The 17,512-nt window shown below is 39.0% G+C and overlaps 1 protein-coding gene and 1 pseudogene across 2 annotated transcripts; both read left to right on the forward strand.

Moving 5' to 3' along the window:
• The first annotated feature begins 124 nt into the window (after positions 1-124).
• COQ10B (coenzyme Q10B) lies at positions 125-17,286 on the forward strand. 2 transcript variants are annotated; one of them, XM_070458499.1, is made up of 5 exons: positions 125-352; positions 5,268-5,417; positions 9,319-9,511; positions 14,089-14,190; positions 16,209-17,286. In XM_070458499.1, exons 1-5 carry the CDS (start codon positions 210-212, stop codon positions 16,374-16,376), a joined length of 756 nt encoding a protein of 251 aa, XP_070314600.1. In that variant the 5' UTR covers positions 125-209; the 3' UTR covers positions 16,377-17,286. The 2 variants fall into 2 exon arrangements, with proteins under 2 accessions (XP_070314600.1, XP_070314601.1); XM_070458500.1 differs by lacking the exon at positions 125-352 and adding an exon at positions 626-980.
• LOC139032301 (U6 spliceosomal RNA) lies at positions 12,220-12,316 on the forward strand (annotated as a pseudogene).
• Positions 17,287-17,512: the final 226 nt, after the last annotated feature.

Genomic DNA, 17,512 nt, shown 5'->3' on the forward strand with positions numbered 1-17,512 from the left:
GACAGGATGACGTAGCACGTTTACAAGGGGCTCTGCGGCAATGGCAGTGTGCGTCAGCTCTGCGCTATCGGAGAGAGGAAAATGGGGCGTGCCTGACCGCCCAGGGGGCCCGCTGATTGGCTGGAGGGCGGCGGCGCCTGGCCCGGGCCGCCGGAGGAGGGCGGTGCCGTGGGCCTGCTCCGGGTTTACTGGCGACCGGCTTCAGTAAGATGAACATGGCAGCTCGGACAGGTCAAAGAGCCCTTAAAAAGGCGGTCTCGGGATGCCGTCCGAAGTCGGCGGCAGCCGCCAGAGCCCCGGCTCCAGCCGCCAGAGCCCCGGCTCCAGCGCAGGTGCCTGCGAGGAATGTCAGGTAATGAACAACGGGGGCGCCTCAGCGAGGGTAATTTCTCCCTCCCCACGGCCTGCTGAGCAAGGGGACCCGGGACATTTGCGGTGAGGTAGGCGGATCGGATGGGTTTCCGCGTCTATGCAGACAAAGGGCCTACTGCCTTCGGCGAGTGACGAACTCAGGCCCCCTCTCCCCGCCCCCTTGGCCGGAGGGTCGCCAGCCTGTCCAGGCCGTCCCATCTTGTGTTCGTGGTTCCCAGCCCTCGCGAGAGGCGGTGAATCATTCCGCTCAGCTACTTGGAAGCCGCTGATGAAGCCACTGGATGGGGCGGGGGGGTGCCTTTGCGCTCTTCCGGTCTCCTCCCCTACGGCCTACTACTGCTGTTCTCCGGAAGTTATAACTGCGGCGCAGGAGTTGGGGGTTGATGGACGTGGGGGTTTGTGGCCTGTCAGTGAGTCCCCTTTTGTTTCTAAAGAGTGTCCGATGGCCAGAGGTGCTTTCCCCAGTTTCTAGTAGGTGGTCTTTGCCCACCTCCGCCCCCACTTTGGTGCTAAACTAAAACGAAGTATGGGACTTGGATTTTTTTCCCCTGCCTTTGTAAATTAGCAGTCCTGTAACCTTGAGTCAGAGTCTGCCTTCGATTTTCCAGGTTGGTTCTTTTTTGGTAGATAGTGGAAGAGGAGACCTGAAATTTTCCATATTTCCACCAGTTTCCTTTTATTAATGACACTTCAATAAATTATGCTCGAAAATTTAAAGTTAACTTTTAAAATTAATTTAGTTGTAATCTGTACGGGATGGAGGGAGAAAGCACAAATCTGGTTGAGCTCCTTCCAGGACATTTAGAGTCAACGAATTTTTTAAAATATCAACAACCCAATGAACTCTAAATCCTTTTAGACATTTTTTGGTCGAAACTGAAATAAAATCATCTCATATCCTTCACCCTTGCTTTAGGAAATAGCTTTTAAAAAGTTCCAAGCAAAACACTGTATCATACTTTAGATCTGCTTGTATTGCTCTTATAAAATGCTGGCTGTTACTTTTGAGAAAAAAAATTGCTTTAGTGATCAAATTAAGGTTTAAGTTTCAGTATAAATATTTACTGTTTATGATAATGAAAAGGGAGATAATTTATGAGTTCATTGCAAGGCTGATTCTGGCCTTTATTATAATACAGTATTTAGGAGGTAGCACTGGGCTTCCATGGTGGCTCAGAGGGTAAAGCGTCTGCCTGCAATGTGGGAGACCTTGGTTCGATCCCTGGGTCGGGAAGATTCCGTGGAGAAGGAAATGGCAACCCATTCTAGTATTCTTGCCTGGAGAATCCCACGGATGGAGGAGCCTGGTAGGCTACAGTCCACGGGGTTGCAAAGAGTTGGACACGACTGAGTGACTTCACTTTATTTCACTTCAGTTCACTGGAAGTTTAGTGACCAAAAATCTGTCCTTCTTTTGTTCAGTTTTCATTCCATGGTTTAATAAACATGTGTATGGCTGTAAGGTTCTCATATTGTAGTTGAAGATACACTGTTCTTGATAAAGTATGAAGATGGATGTGCTGTCCAGGGCATTGTAACCGTAATATGCAAACTGATCAGAAAACTCCTGTTGTGCTCAGTCCGGTCCGACTGTGTGTGACCCCCATGGATTGTCACTTGGTCACTTTTCCTCCACCCACGTAGCATCTGTTACATCTCACCTGCATCTCTAGTTCACTGTTACCTTCTCTCTCATTCTGCTCTTTTTTGTACTAGTCATTGCTGTTCTGTCGCTGTCATGTCCAACTCTTGACGACTTCATGGACTGCAGCATGCCAGGCTCCTCTGTCCTCCACCGTCTCCTGAAGTTTGCTCACACTCCTGTCCATTGAGTCAGTGATGCTATCTAACCATCTCATCCTCTGCTGCCCTCTTCTCTTTTCGCAGTCAATCCCTCCCAGCATCAGGGTCTCTTCTAATAAGTCGGCTCTTCACATCAGGTGGCCAAAGCATTGGAGTTTCAGCTTTAGCATCAGTCCTTCCAGTGAATATTCAGTGTTTATTTCCTTTAGGATTGACTGGTTTGATCTCCTTACAGTCCACTCCTGATCTTCTTACTGAATGGCCCCAATTTCGTCAATCATTCTTTAACTCAATTTTCTCTTCCAGCCACACTATGAGATGTTGGTGTCCTTAAAGAAGTTTTATTTATACGTAAATCATATTTTATATGAATCAAATTTTGTATACAACATGAGATTTCACCAGGCCACTCCGTTCTCTGTTAAAAAAAATAACTTGAAGACTTGATTTAATGAGATATTATTCTCTTAGGTGGAACACTTTAAGAGCATCTCATTGAGAATCAATCCCAGATTGCTTTGTCCTGATCAGTAGTCCCCAGCATGATCCAGCTCCAGCCTCTCTCTAACATTATTTCATTGTGCTCTCGCCCTGGCTTGCTATACTGCTGTTGTAGTGTTCATCTTTTTGAGAGTCTGGATGCTGCCAGGCTTTTTCCTTAGTACTTGCAGTGGGCTGTATCTACCTCACCTCCTCCCATGTGCAGACAACACATATGTGTGTATGAGAGAGAGATCTTATGTATGTGTACACACACATTATGTACATACATAACTATTTCACCCTTTACATGGCTGTTGTTGTTCAGTTGCGTCTGACTCTTTGCAACCCCATGGACTGCAGCACGCCAGGCTTCCCTGTCCTTTACCATCTCCCAGAGGTTGCTCAAGCTCATGTCCGTTGAGTCAGTGATGCCATCCAACCATCTCATTCCCTGTCATCCTCTTCTCCTCCTGCGTTCAATCTTTCCCGGCATCAGGGTCTTTTCCACTGAGTTGGCTCTTCGCATCAGGTGGCCAAAGTATTGGAGCTTCAGCATTAGTCCTTCCAATGAATATTCAGGGTTGATTTCCTTTTATTATTGACTGGTTTGATCTCCTTGCAGTCCAGTGGACTTTGAAGAGTCTTCTCCAGCACCACAGTTTAAAAGCATTAATTCTTTGGTGCTCAGCCGTTTTTATTTTCCAGCTCTCACATCCATACATGTCTATAAAAACCATAGCTTTGACTATACATACCTTTGTAGGCAAAGTAATGTCTCTGATTTTTAATACGCTCTCTAGGTTTGTCATAGTTTTTCTTCCAAGGAGCAAGCATCTTTTAATTTCATGATTGCAGTTACCACCCACAGAGATTTTTGAGCCCAAGAAAATAAAGTCTGTCACTGTTTCCATTGCTTCCTCATCTATTTGCCATGAAGTGGTGGGACCTGGTGCCATGACCTTAGTTTTTTGAATGTTGAGTGTTAGCCAGCGTTTTCGCTCTCCTCTTTTACCTTCATCAAGAGGCTCTTTAGTTCCTCTTCGCTTTCTGCCATAAGGGTGCTATCTTCTGCATATCTGACATTATTGACATTCCTCCCAGCAATCTTGATTCTTATGCTGCATCCAGCCCAGCATTTTGCATGATGTACTCTGCATATAAGTTAAAATATATATACAGCTCCTTTATATATATATATATATATACACACACATACATACATGTATATATACATACTCCTTTCCCAGTTTGGAACCAGTCTATTGTTCCATGTCTGGTTCTAACTGTTGCTTCTTGACCGGCATACAGGTTTCTCAGGAGGCAGATAAGGCGGTCAGGTATTCCAGCTCTTTAAGAATTTTCCACACTTCACTGTTAACCTTCACAGCCAAAGGTTTTAGCATAGTCAATGAAGCAGATGTTTTTCTGGAATTCTCTAGCTTTTTCTATGATCTGCCAGATGTTGGGAATTTGATCTCTTGTTCTTCTGCCTTTTCTAAATCCAGCTTATACATCCGAAGTTCTCAATTCACATATTTATTGAAGCCTAGCTTGAAGAATTTTGAGCCTTACTTTGCTAGCACATGAAATGAGTACAACTGTGCAGTAGTTTGAATGTTCTTTGACATTTCCCTTCTTTAGAATTGGGATGAAAACTGACATTTTCCAGTCCTGTGGCCACTACTGAGTTTTCCAAATTTGCTGACATATTGAGTGCAGCACTTTAACAGGATCATCTTTTAGGGTTTGAAATAGCTCAGCTGGAATAACTCCTCCTTACCCATTATGTCTCAGCTGAAATACAACCTCGGAGGACTTCCTGGATCACCCTGTCAAAAGGAGGTCCTAATTACATGTCCCCACACCCATTTCTATTTTCGTGGCTTATTTAATCCTCAACTAGAATGTAATCTTTATGTTTGTTTTATTCACCATTATATGTCTGGTGCCTGGCACAGAATAGCAGCTCAGTAAATATGTGAACTAATGCACAGATAGTGGTGTATAATAGCTATTCAATAATCTTAACTAGTGTAAAGGCTAAAAATAGGTGAACAAGAGCGTATCAGGCATCTGTATTACGAAGTACCCTAAACAGTTAACATTCTAATTACCTTGACATATGTTTTTACATGTACACATAGAAATGGAGATTGGAAGGTGAAAGATCAATTGCACAATAGGTCTGGCAGGCCTGCCACAGACACAGTGAAGAGGGGGGCCTAACTTCAGATCTCATAGAGTAGATCAAGAATTAAGGAAACCCCTGTGGATGCAGCTGGGAAAACAAGGTGGGTAGGTTAGTTAAAAATTGGACAATGAATATTCTCCCACCCTAGGGCAGGAATATGTTGTTTACACATGTCTGCAGACTAAAAGCCAACTCTGAGAGATACCTTTTGAGCCTGAAGGCTCCAACCCTGACTGTAAGCAGGTGTTTTTAGTTTTCTTTATGGTGCTCAAGAAGCTTATTTTTTGCATGTGTAATTTTTTTGGGAATATTCTAAGGTTGTAAACACCTTCTGAAGTATGATTGTTATTTAACTGTCTCTAATTTGTTTCCTCTTAATTGTCAATGTTACTCAATCAGGTAATTTTTGTCTTTTCAGTTATTTAGCTTCCTGTGGTATACTGATGAGCAGAGCTCTTCCACTACATACCTCACTTTTGCCTAAGAAGATACATGCAAGAACCTTCTTCAGAATTGCTGCACCATTAATAAACAAAAGAAAAGAATATTCAGAAAGGAGAATTATAGGGTTTGTATATAGTAATAGGTCTACTAAAAGAGCATGTTCACAGTGTTCTTTAGAATATTGTGCCTCTTTTTTTCTAGATTCGTTTCTTACAGACCAAGCTCTGATTTTCTCACCCTTGCTATTTTATAAATATTGGTTGAATGAATATAATCATATGGTAACTTTATAGGATAGGTTTAAATCTTGACATTTAAAGAAAATAAACTGTTTATGTCCTGCATTTTTGTACACTGTTCTTTTTTATAGTGGCATCATTACTGATATGTTGGGCCAAATATGTTTGTATAGCTCCCTCACCTGCACACATACACACATACATAGGTAAGTATCTATAAACATGCTAAGAGGCCCCTGCCATCCAGAGGAGAGGTTGGCAAACTTTTTCTGTCAAGGGCCAGTTGGTAAATAGGTTTGTGGGCCATACTGTCTCTGTTGCAACTACTCACACGGTCAGTGTAGCCCAGAACTAACCATGGACAATGTGCAATAAATGGGCATGGTTGTGTTCCAGTAAAACTGTTTACAGAGTCAGGCAGGAACCCAGGCTCCCTCCCACTTGGTACTTTTGTAATTGCTTGGTCTTCAGGATCTCTTAAAAAGATACACCTGATGCTTAATCATGTTGGTCCTGGAAGTGACACACAGTGCTTACTCTTAGATATTATTGGCAAGAAGTAGTCATGCGACAGCTGTTTAATTTGTAGCCTTCTGGTGGCCAGCAATAATGCCACGTAAAGCAAGCCTTAAGACTTGGATAGGTGGACATCTTTCCCCCAGCTGGTGTCTTATAAAAACAGAAATGGCAACAAAAAGATGAGAAATCAAATAGTGAATTGGTCTGCTTTACTTTTGAATTACTAATAATATCTCCCTTTGACTGTGACTTGTCATTTGACAGGCCTGCTGGGTACTCTATATTGTTTCTTTTAAGTCTCACAGTAATCATGTGATCTAGGTATTTTTCCCATTGTAAAGATGAAGAAACTGAAGCTGAGAAATTATGTTGTGTCGTGACTCCAAAGCTTATTTTTCCCACTATATTTATTTATTCTCTCTTGCTTCCTTATTCTTTCTGGTACTAAAATTCTTTTTATTACAAATTGGTCTTATCTAATGATCACCTTCCCCCATGTATTGTTTGATGTAAACACATAGTAATAGCTGCCATTTATGAAATGCTTAATAAGCATTGTGCATTATGCCAGAACTCTTTCCTTTAACCCTTAAAATAACTCTGTAGAGGTATTTTTCAATTATGGATGAAGAAAATTGAGAGGTTAAGCAACCTAGTCAGGGTCACATGAAATTACTATGTTTTAAAATTGATATTTGAACACAATAGAGTATGTTTATGCGAATAGCTTCCAGGCTACTGGGTCTCATATATCTTCATGGGATTTATATTGGCATTTATTTCCAAGTGTCTAAGAACACGGGGAGAGAAGAGTAGGTTTGTTTAGTCTTTCCTCTGTGGGCCTCATTTCATGATCATAAAGATTAATTTAAATATACATGAACACTCATTCTGTCATATTCCAAACATACCCTTTGAAAATTTAGAATGTGGTGGTTTACTGCAGCATTTTGAGATGAATTCTACTTTAGCAGTGTTGACTCTTTATAACCAGGAATGACACGTGTCTGGTTTTCATTGTTCAGTTGTCTTTTTTGTTGTTGTTGTTCAGTTGTCTTTATATGTATCCACAGTGTGTTTTTTTTTTTTTTTTTTTTAAACCCTGATGTGTGGCTTCCCTGGTGGCTCAGAGGTTAAAGCATCTGCCTGCAATGTGGGAGACCTGGGTTCGATCCGTGGATTGGGAAGATCCCCTGGAGAAGGAAATGGCAACCCACTCCAGTATTCTTGCCTGGAGAATCCCATGGACAGAGGAGCCTGGCGGGCTACAGGCCCCGGGGTCGCAAAGAGTTGGACACAACTGAGCGACTTCACTTCATGTGATACCTTACTGTAAACCCTTATGTGTCTTTGTTGAATTTATTTCTAGGTATTTTACATTCGTATGCTACTGTTTTCTGCTTGTTAGTATAGAAACAGTATTAGTTTTTATATATTTCTTAACAGGCTACCTAACTGAATTCTTGATTGATTGATTTTTGATTTGATAGTCATATCACCTGCCAGTTTATAATTTTGCCTAATTCTTTTCCACCCGTGTGCCCATATTTCATGCTCTGATTTAATTTCTTTGACATTTTAGAACAATGTCAAATGACAGTAATGATAGCATCATTGGCTTCTTTCTTTTTTTTTTTCTCCATTGGCTTCTTTCTAATGCTAATAGTAATGCTTCTTATATTTTACCATCTGTGAAGGGACTTGTACAATGATTTTGTTTTGGCTAAATAATATGGTTATAATAATTCTTAGTACTGCACCATCCATACTATGTATGTACTATGGATGGTTCATCCATACATCCTTAGATGAGTTGTATATGATTGTTTTATTTTTTTTAATATATTATTGGGATTATATTTGCTGGTATTTTACCTAGAAGTTTTGCTTCAGTACTCACAGGTAATATGGGTTTATAGATTTTGTTTTTATGTTCTTTGTGAAGTTTGGGTTGGCAGGATGTTACGCTGGCTCATAAAGAGTGAGAAGTTCCCCTTTTTTATGTTATAGAATTGATTTTTTTTCTTAATTACAAAATGTTTGCATACTTGTATAAACACTTAACAATTTAGGAGTATATAAACTAGAATGAAAAGAAAAACAAAAGAAAATAGAAAAAAAGAATTTAAAAAAGACAGAAAAAAAGAAAAAATAGAAATATATATATTAAAGAGTTAGTCTGTTTTTAATCCTACTCTTTTTTCCTGAATTAACAACTGGTAATTGTTTAATTTGTATCATTTTAGGACTTTTAAAATATATTTTCATTACAGACAGTCTATTAACATAATTTTCAGAAAAAGCAAATATCAATTGTTTAAAATTGAGGAATTACAGTATACACTTATAATATTTCTCAAATGGATAATAAAATTGTATATAAAGCAGACAAGATATATTCAATTTTATTATCTATTTAAGAAATATTGTAAGTGTATAGTGTATTTCCTCGATTATTAAACACTTTGATATTTGTGCCTTTTTTCATGTAGCAATATATTTCAGACCTCTTTGCTCTAAAGTATATGGTTGACCCTTGAAAGATGGGGGGTTTGGGAGTACAGACCCCCCATGCAGTAAAAAGAAAAAAAAAAAAATGCATGCTACTATGTCTGTTTCAAAACAAGGAATTGATAAATGATTTATCCAAAGGCAGGAAGCTGAAACAGTTTGTATAAAATCAAGACTCAAACCTTAGTTTATTTGATTCCACATATTGTGACTTCTAATTGAACACAAACTTTCCCCCACATTTAATTTAAAAATCTGTAAAACAAAAATACAGATACTATATTTTCAAAGAAATTCTTATGTAAGTAGACCCACACAGGGCAAAGCTGTGTCTTTCAAGGGTGAACTGTACATTTGATCTTCATCCTTTTAGATAACTGATTAATTCCACAGTATGAATGTACCATAGTTCATCAGCCATTTATTATAAAGCAGTATTAATGTGTGTACCAGATGACTTATTGCCTCGTACACAGTAAATTTTATTATTTATTCAGTTTAAAGCAGGGGTCCCCAACCTCTGGGGTCTAATACCTGATGATTTGAGGTGGAACTGATGTAATAATAATAGCAATAAAGTATCCAGTAAATGTTGTGTACTTGAATCGTCCTGAAACCATCCTCTCTTCCCCATTCCATGGAAAAATTGTCTTTCACAAAACTAGCCCCTGGTGCCAAGAAGGTTGGGGACTGCTGGTTTAAAGTGTGTATGCACTGTCTAAATAGGTGCAGTTAACACCTTTCCTTTTTTTTAAGTTATTCTATGCAGGAAATGTATGATGTAGTATCTGGAGTGGAGGATTACAAGCATTTTGTTCCTTGGTGTAAAAAATCAGATATAATATCAAGGAGATCTGGATACTGCAAAGCGCGATTGGAAATTGGGTTTCCACCTGTGCTGGAGCGCTACACATCAGTAGTGACATTGGTGAAACCTCATTTAGTGAAGGTAACGGTTTTGTTTTTTGTTGTTCTTAAATATTCTTCAACTAGTGATATATTAAATGGATTAATGTATAATAGTTTAAGAAGATTTCCCTGAACTAATAGGAAGGAAAAAAAAACTGTTATATCACTTAAGTTGTGTTATTTTATACAATATTAGCATAATTCTTTCCAAATAGAAATTTAACTAGAACATGGAAATGAGAAGCTTTTTCTTTTGTCCTTCTGTTGAGAACTACTGACCTCTAGGAAAGATTCAGCCACACAAGTGAGAAATGTTTTAATTTAATATTGATACTTGTGTTTTTTTTTTTAAGTTAAGGCAGGGAAAGTGGTGAGAGGATGAAGAAAGATAGAAAAGATATAAATGTGGAGCATATAAACATTGTTGAAGTCATCCTGCCATGTACCAGGTACTGAAATGCCAGGTACTGTTGCATGCATTATATTAATCATCTTACCCTTCTCAGAGAAGGGTACACATACAGAAAAGGTACTCGGACTTCAACACATGAAAAAAGAGAATTCCAGAGTTACATTACCATTTATTTTGACTTCCTAGAGTGCGGTGAACAAAGGCTTTCAAAGCTTGGATTGTGTGGTTTTGTGCCCACTTGATTTAGTAGTGGTATCATTTCTTGGTTATTGGCCAGAGCTAAGTGCCTTTTTCACCTCCTTGTCAGTCACTGAGGACATGCAGCTCTCATACCAGAAAGAATATACTGTCCAGTGAAGCTAAGACATGGGAGTCCACCCTAGTCCCACTGTCAAAACATCAACTCCACTTAAAAGTCTGTGCCGCATTCTGAGACTTTACTATTATTATAACTGTTTTCACCTGTTTGCCTCATAGTTTTGAAGTTTTTACTTACTATAGTGCACTGCCTCTCTTATAGTAGCTAATGCATTAAGCTCTATAGTGCTTTCTTTACTTGAATTGTTTAATCTTCACAACAGCCCTTTGAGATGCAGATTTTATTATCCTCCATCATCGTATGGTTGAGTATGCTAAGACTTCAAAGAGTTAGATAGCTTGCCTAGGGTTACACAGCCAAGACTCTGTAGTCTGTCTGACAACAGTGACTATCTCTATAAATCTTAAAATTGAGTCCCCTGACCTCAATCTCTTACCATTCAGATTCTTACAATTTTGATCTTAACATATCCTGCATCTAACTAAAGAACTCTAAAACCTTATCGTTTTCTCCCCCTGGCTTTCTTCCTTCCCTGACTTCCACGAGTGTACCGTAGGGTACTTATCCCACAGCCCTGTGCCTTTGCATGTTGTTCCCTCTTCTATCTGTAGTGAACTTGATTCCTTGCCTCTTAATCCTTCAGATCCCAGCCTGCTTTTTCATCCTTTCCTTTCATACGGCTAGTCTGCTGTACCTCGGTGATTGCTCTAGGCTTTGCATGTGCTTGATTTATTTCTCTTACCACTCTTTTGTATGACTTCTTTCTTCCTTTGGATTTCTGCTTGACAGAATCGAGCTACTTAAGGGAATGGGAGATCTTCTTTTTCATCTCTGAATCCTCAGTCATGAGGGCTTTTGTTTATGAAGTTCTCACTGCTGTGTTCCTGTGTTCCTGTATATCCAGATGTTCATAGTAATTTCAGTAACCTTCAGCACTGCCAAGGAGGCAGGAAACTTTTTTTTTAATTATAATAGTATGTATTATATATTACTATCTTAATTTTAGGAGGCTTAGAGAACTTAAGAGCCCACACAAATTTATACTGTGTGTGTCTGATTCCAAAATTATTTTTCCATTAAAATAAACTGCCTCACTTAATGTGCTAATTTATTATTAAAGGGCTTCCCAGGTGGCACTAGTGGTAAAGAACCCACTTGCCAATACAGGAGACATAAGAGACGGGTTCAATTCCTAGGTCAGGAAGATCCCCTGGAGGAAGAAATGGCAACCATCTCCATTATTTTTGCCTAGAGAATCCCATGGACAGAGGAGCCTGCAGGCCACAGTCCGTGAGGTTGCAAAGAGTTGGACATGACTGAAGCAACTTAGCATGTTAGCAAGACCTAAAGGTTAGGCAGCATTTGAGGGTTGTTCCGGAGACCCAAGGTACACACAAATTCATACTGTGTATGTCTGATTCCCAGATTATTTTTCCATTAAAATAAGCTGCCTCACTTAATGTGCTAATATTTAAAGACATATTTGAGAATAAAACACAGCTATGTTCAGCTTTTAATTTTCCCTGGGCTCAGGTTCTAGATATTAGTACCTAATACACATATGTGACATATAATAAAAATTAGAACCAAGAAAGCAACGAAAGCTATGTGACATTTTTTATTAGCTGTCCCAAATGTGCCTGTGACTTAACATGTCAGGGATTCTACATGCATCATGTAGATTCATCAGTCTGTAGTGGCCAGAAGCCTACTTGCTGTGTTCAGTATCTCTGTTAGGAATGAGCTCATTGGCAGTATTGTCCCTATCAAAACATGCCAGTAAAAATCTGTGGATCCTTGGGCTAGGTTATTGATACAAGTACAGCACTGCCACATTTTGTTAAAAAATAGTCAGAGGAAGGTGCTATATTGTAGTGATTATTCCCAACAGCTGCTTCTCCCTTACTGTTAGATTTCTTATAAGCTTCATACATGATTGTAAAGAAGGATGGAATGCTTTACCTTAAAGTTGGGTAACTGAAAAAGTTGTAAAAAGTTAGAAATAAAAGTAAATGGAGTGCTTGCTTCAGCAGCACATATACTGAATTTGAAACAATATAAAGAAGATCCCTGCACAAGGATGAATGCAAATTCACGAACCATTCTGTATTTTGGGGAGCTCACTGTAGCACTCTGTGACCACCTAGGGGGGTGGGGAATTGGAGGGAAGTTCAGAGGGAGAGGAAGTATGTGTACTTATGGCTCATTCACATTGTTGTATGGCAGAAGCAACACATGATTGTAAAGCAATTATCCTCCAGTTAAAAACAAAAGAGGGGGTCGTCCCTGGTGGCCCAGTGTTGAAACCCCACTTTTCCACTGCAGGGAGCACAGGTTTGATCCCTGATAGGGGAACAAAAGATGCTACAAGCCACAAGGCACAGCCAAAAAAAAAAAGTAAAGTTGGATAACTGAAATAATATTTTATTATAGATTTTTGATGGTTTTAAAAATTAGATGTTCATTATTGAACCAAATAAAGCCAAATGCTTTGGGGAAAAAAATTTTTTTTTTAATAAGAACTGGATTTATTTAGAAGAAACTTCGCAGAATGTGGGCCATCTCAGAAGGCAAGAAGCCTTGAAGAGATTTTTTTACTTTAATGACTGTTACTTTTCATGTCTAAATAAGTTTTAAATTTTCACTGGTTTCCATATTAAAAGTTAAAAAAAAACTTTATAATGTGAATAGAGCATTTCTTTTTAAGTGCTTTTTAGTATGGGTGCAGTTTATAATGATTCTACAGTGGTGAAAGTGAAAGTCACTCAGTCGTGTCTGGCTCTTTGCAACCCCATGGACTATACAGTCCATGGAATTCTCCAGGCCAGAATACTGGAGTGGGTGGCCTTTGCCTTCTCCAGGGGTTCTTCCCCACGCAGGGATCGAACTCAGGTGTCTCTCATTGCAGGCGGGTTCGTTACCAGCTGAGCCACCTGGAAGCCCAAGACTTTGAAACGAGTTAAAAAATAGCCTGCTTTTGAGGGAACATAGCATATATATTCTTGAGGTCAGTTGTCTACTAGTATAATAAGGCCCAGATGGCATCTTAGGATAGTAAATAAAGAAGTTGAACTTCATTCAAGGTCATAACCAGTTCTGAAAGTGTTTTAGTAACTGTGGTCCTGGCCACCTTTTTTCACACTGTGGAAGGCAACTCTTGTATGGGTCTCAACCGGCATTTTTTAATGATAGAGAATGGGACGTGTCAGATTGCACTGCACATAGTATCACTGTGTATTATGTTTCAGTGTACACACATCTGTGAAATAACCAGCACTGAAGAGATGAGAGGTCAGAAAGCAATGAGTCAGGACTAGACTTATAAGAAAACTGGAACCATAGAGGCCCCCAGAGGTAAAGACTAGTGAGTTAGAGAAAGACTAAATGTGATTGATAAGGAAGATCTTTGGGCAGGCAAGAGTTACAGAATTGTTCTAGGGATCTATGCCAGGTTCCTTACAAGTATTAAATTTAGCTGTCTCATAATGATGGTAAAAAATAGGCATTATGCTCATTTTAAAGGTTAAGGAAATACATTACAGGGAATTAACTTGTTCAGGATCACTAATAAGTGGCAGAGCTGGAAGTAAACTTCCAGATGGTAACTCCCTATTTTGTTATGGGGGGAGAACTCTTAAGTAGCAGTGGGTGACAGTGGAAGAGAGAACTGGCAGTAATCTTGGGAATCCCAGGAGGAAGGAAAATGGCTTATGTCAGCAAGAGATCTCTTCCTAGTACCGAGCTAAAGAGATCTTTTTGTCACCTGTGGTCTAATCTATAAAAATACCTACTTTCAACTAAAGCATCCTCAATTGTAGATTCTGGACAATCCAGCTGGTACTTTACTGTTTTTTGTTTGGTTTGGTTTTGTTTCGTTTTGTTCTAGGCATCCTGTACTGATGGGAAGCTCTTCAAACATTTGGAGACTGCTTGGCGTTTTAGCCCAGGTCTTCCCGGCTACCCAAGAACTTGTACTTTGGATTTTTCAGTAAGTCTCGCATAAAGCTCTCTATTTGTTCCAAATATCAGATAAAGTTGGTAAAGAAGGAGTAGTTTATTTTTATTAGAACCCACATGCTATAATTAGTAAACTGCATGCATAGCAATTGGGCTTCCCAGGTGGCTCAGTGGTAAAGAATCCGCCTGCCAATGCAGGAGACGCTGGAGATTCAGTTCACTCTCTGGGTCAGGAAGATCCCCTGGGGTAGGAAATGGCAATTCACTCCAGTATTCTTGACTGGAAAATCCCTTGACAGAGGAGCCTGGTGAGCCCCAGTCCATGGGGATGGAAAGAGTTGGACACAACTGAGCGACTGAGCGCGCGCGCGCGCACACACACACACACACACACACGTTTATGCATAGCAATTACTATAAGACTTTTTTTAATCTCAGATTTCTGAGTATTGAATATCTCTTTCTGCACTGACTTTTTTTTTTTTTTTTGGCACTAATTTTATAAGACAGAATGCTAGGGGAAATTCCCTGGCAGTCCAGTGGTTAGGACTCTGCACTTCCACTGCAGGGGAAACTGGTTCAATCCCTGGCTGGGGGCTAAGATCCCTCAGGCCGCCTGGCACAGCCAAAAAAAAGGAAAGAATGCTAATGACCTTTTCTCTTTTTCTCTCTTTCCTGAAACTTTGAATGCCTTCTCTATTTTCTAGTTTTTACAAGTCCATAGATTATAAGACACATGTCTTGCCTACTACCAGCTTAATAACAGTGTAGCACCAAATGAAACTGTACATTGATCTTTATCTTATGAGTTGCAGAAATAAAATGCAAAGGAAAAATATATTTTTAAATTTAAGCACTATGGTATTGGTATTTTCTCGTTCATATCACCTTAGCTATAGAAAACTTAAAGTCACTTGTCTGACTTTTTATTTATATGAGTTGGTTCCTGTATTTGCAGCTCAGGCTTACATTTTAAAATATGGTTATAATTTTGAGTTAATTACTGTATGCTGGTCTCAGCTCTTGGGTTGCTTTCATTTTCATTTCATATTTTTTTCATAAAAATTAGTGGACAATAATGGAACACTTGGGGAAATTTGAATGAAACCTCTATAGATTAGATAATAGCATTATTATCTAGTAATATTAACTCTGTTAATCTCCTGGTTTTAATTGCACTGTGGTTATATAAAACCTGATATCTGAATGGCGGGTATATGAGAGATCTTAGTAGTAGTATTGCAACTTTTTAATAAGCCAAATTATTTTAAAATTAAAACTTTCAAAAGTTGGTGGATATTTCATCCTTAAGGCATTATTTCTCAAACTGATTGCTTTGAATTCAGTCTTAAGGGGATATAAATGAAATTTAAATCCTTGTCTACTTTAAGATTGAAGCACCTTTGCCATCTAGTTTGTAGCTTAACCTCACCTTTCTGATATTAACTTGTGGGAATAACCTATCAGAGGGATCACTTCCCTTCCTTACTTCCTTTTGGGAAGTCGTGCCCGACTGTGACCCAATGAACTGTAGCCTGCCAGGCTCCTCTGTCCATGGAATTCTCCAGGCAGGAACACTAGAGTAGGTAGCTGTTCCCTTTTCCAGGGGATCTTCCCAACCTAGGGATCGAATCCAGGTCTCCTTCATTGCAGGTGGATTCTTTACCAGCTGAGCTACCATTTCTTTTTGGGAAGGAAGGTGGCTCTTAAAGGGACACACTAATAAGTAGCCAAAGTGATAAATATATTCATTTAGCAAAGCTTTTTTTCCAGTTTTTTTTTAACTTAATACAATCAAACTCTTTGCCATAAAATGAGATTCATTGACTTTGTTTTACTTAAGTTTGTTGTGCAGCCACTGTTGTGCTTACTGCAGTAAATAGTCTCCCTCTTAGCGATGTTAAAAGTCTCATCTAGATATAGGCCCATATTGCTCTGCCTTAGGTATTGGGCCAGTGAGCCCATTTCACTGTGCAAACACCATTACCCTAAGTAGAGATTTAGTAAAAGAAAGGTCTTTCTAAAATAGTTATTAACATTTTCCTACAGATTTCTTTTGAATTTCGCTCACTTCTACACTCTCAGCTTGCCACATTGTTTTTCGATGAAGTTGTAAAGCAGATGGTGACTGCCTTTGAAAGAAGAGCGTGTAAGCTGTATGGTCCAGAAACAAACATACCTCGGGAATTGATGCTTCATGAAGTTCATCACACATAAAGAAAAAAGGAAATGGTCACCTACTCATATCTAGTTTATTCACTTTTAGGAAGTGCTTTCATCATTTGCTTTCAGACGTCAGAAAGCATTTGTCAAACCCAGCTTTGATTATAAACCCATACCGTTGAAAATTTGCACTTGGAATATGGAACCATATGTACATAGAATTCAATCAAGTATAATTCAGAGTAGTATGTATATTAGCATATTTACGATAATAGGATGTCATCACTGTTGCTGGAATACTGATAGCACTCTTCTGAGCGGAAATTGGAACTGTAAATGTAAACCTTTTAATTATTGCCTCACCTGAGGGGTTGGTTGAGATACTCCTGCAGTGTGTACTATATTAACTATATCACCTTTAAGTTATTAATTTCAGACTGTTTATAACTTATTGTTAGGGCCTGCCTCGTGGCTCAGGATATTTGAGTAATCATCAGATATTTAAAGTAAAACCTTTGACTTAAAAATACTGTTAATGAAGGTTCCCTGGCACTTTTCTCATTTTAAATTGTTCCTATGGATAGCAGTAGATAATTCAGTATTATACTAAGGTTAGCTTTCAGATAAACAATTATTTTTTATTTTTATTTTTTGGTGAGTGGTCCAGAGAGGTTTTTTTTTGGTCCAGAGTTTTAAACTACTTTTCTCATAGTTTGCAAACCTCTCCCTGATACTTTGCTGTGTCAGTAATGCTGAATCTGTGTCAAATTTTGTCTACAGCAGTGGGCAACAGATCAAGATAAGTTGGTTGATGTGTCTGCAGCACCATGCATCCTTATTTTCTATTTATTCTGTGTGTTCACTTTCGATAATGTATTTCAAACTGATATTTTTGTAAACAAATCAACATAAGGACTGAAGTGGTAACTTAATAAAGTTAATTTGTTTATTTTTTGTACAGTTATTTTGGTTATTGAAATGTCTCAGAATACTTAAACCAAAACAAATCTGGGCAAAATTCAGTCTTCCTTTAATCAGTGTTAATCCCCTTCCCTTCCTTCATTCCCTGCCCTGTAACTCTTCTGCATTAATCGTCCTTTGTTCCTCAGCTCAGCCAAGGACTCCACGGGTTAGGTCCCTCTGTGAATGCGTGTTTGCAGTTGTGAGTGGCTGCTCTCTGCCATGTGGTA

This window comes from Odocoileus virginianus, chromosome 30, assembly GCF_023699985.2.
Source record: "Odocoileus virginianus isolate 20LAN1187 ecotype Illinois chromosome 30, Ovbor_1.2, whole genome shotgun sequence".
In the NCBI taxonomy this organism is placed as follows: Eukaryota; Metazoa; Chordata; class Mammalia; order Artiodactyla; family Cervidae; genus Odocoileus; species Odocoileus virginianus.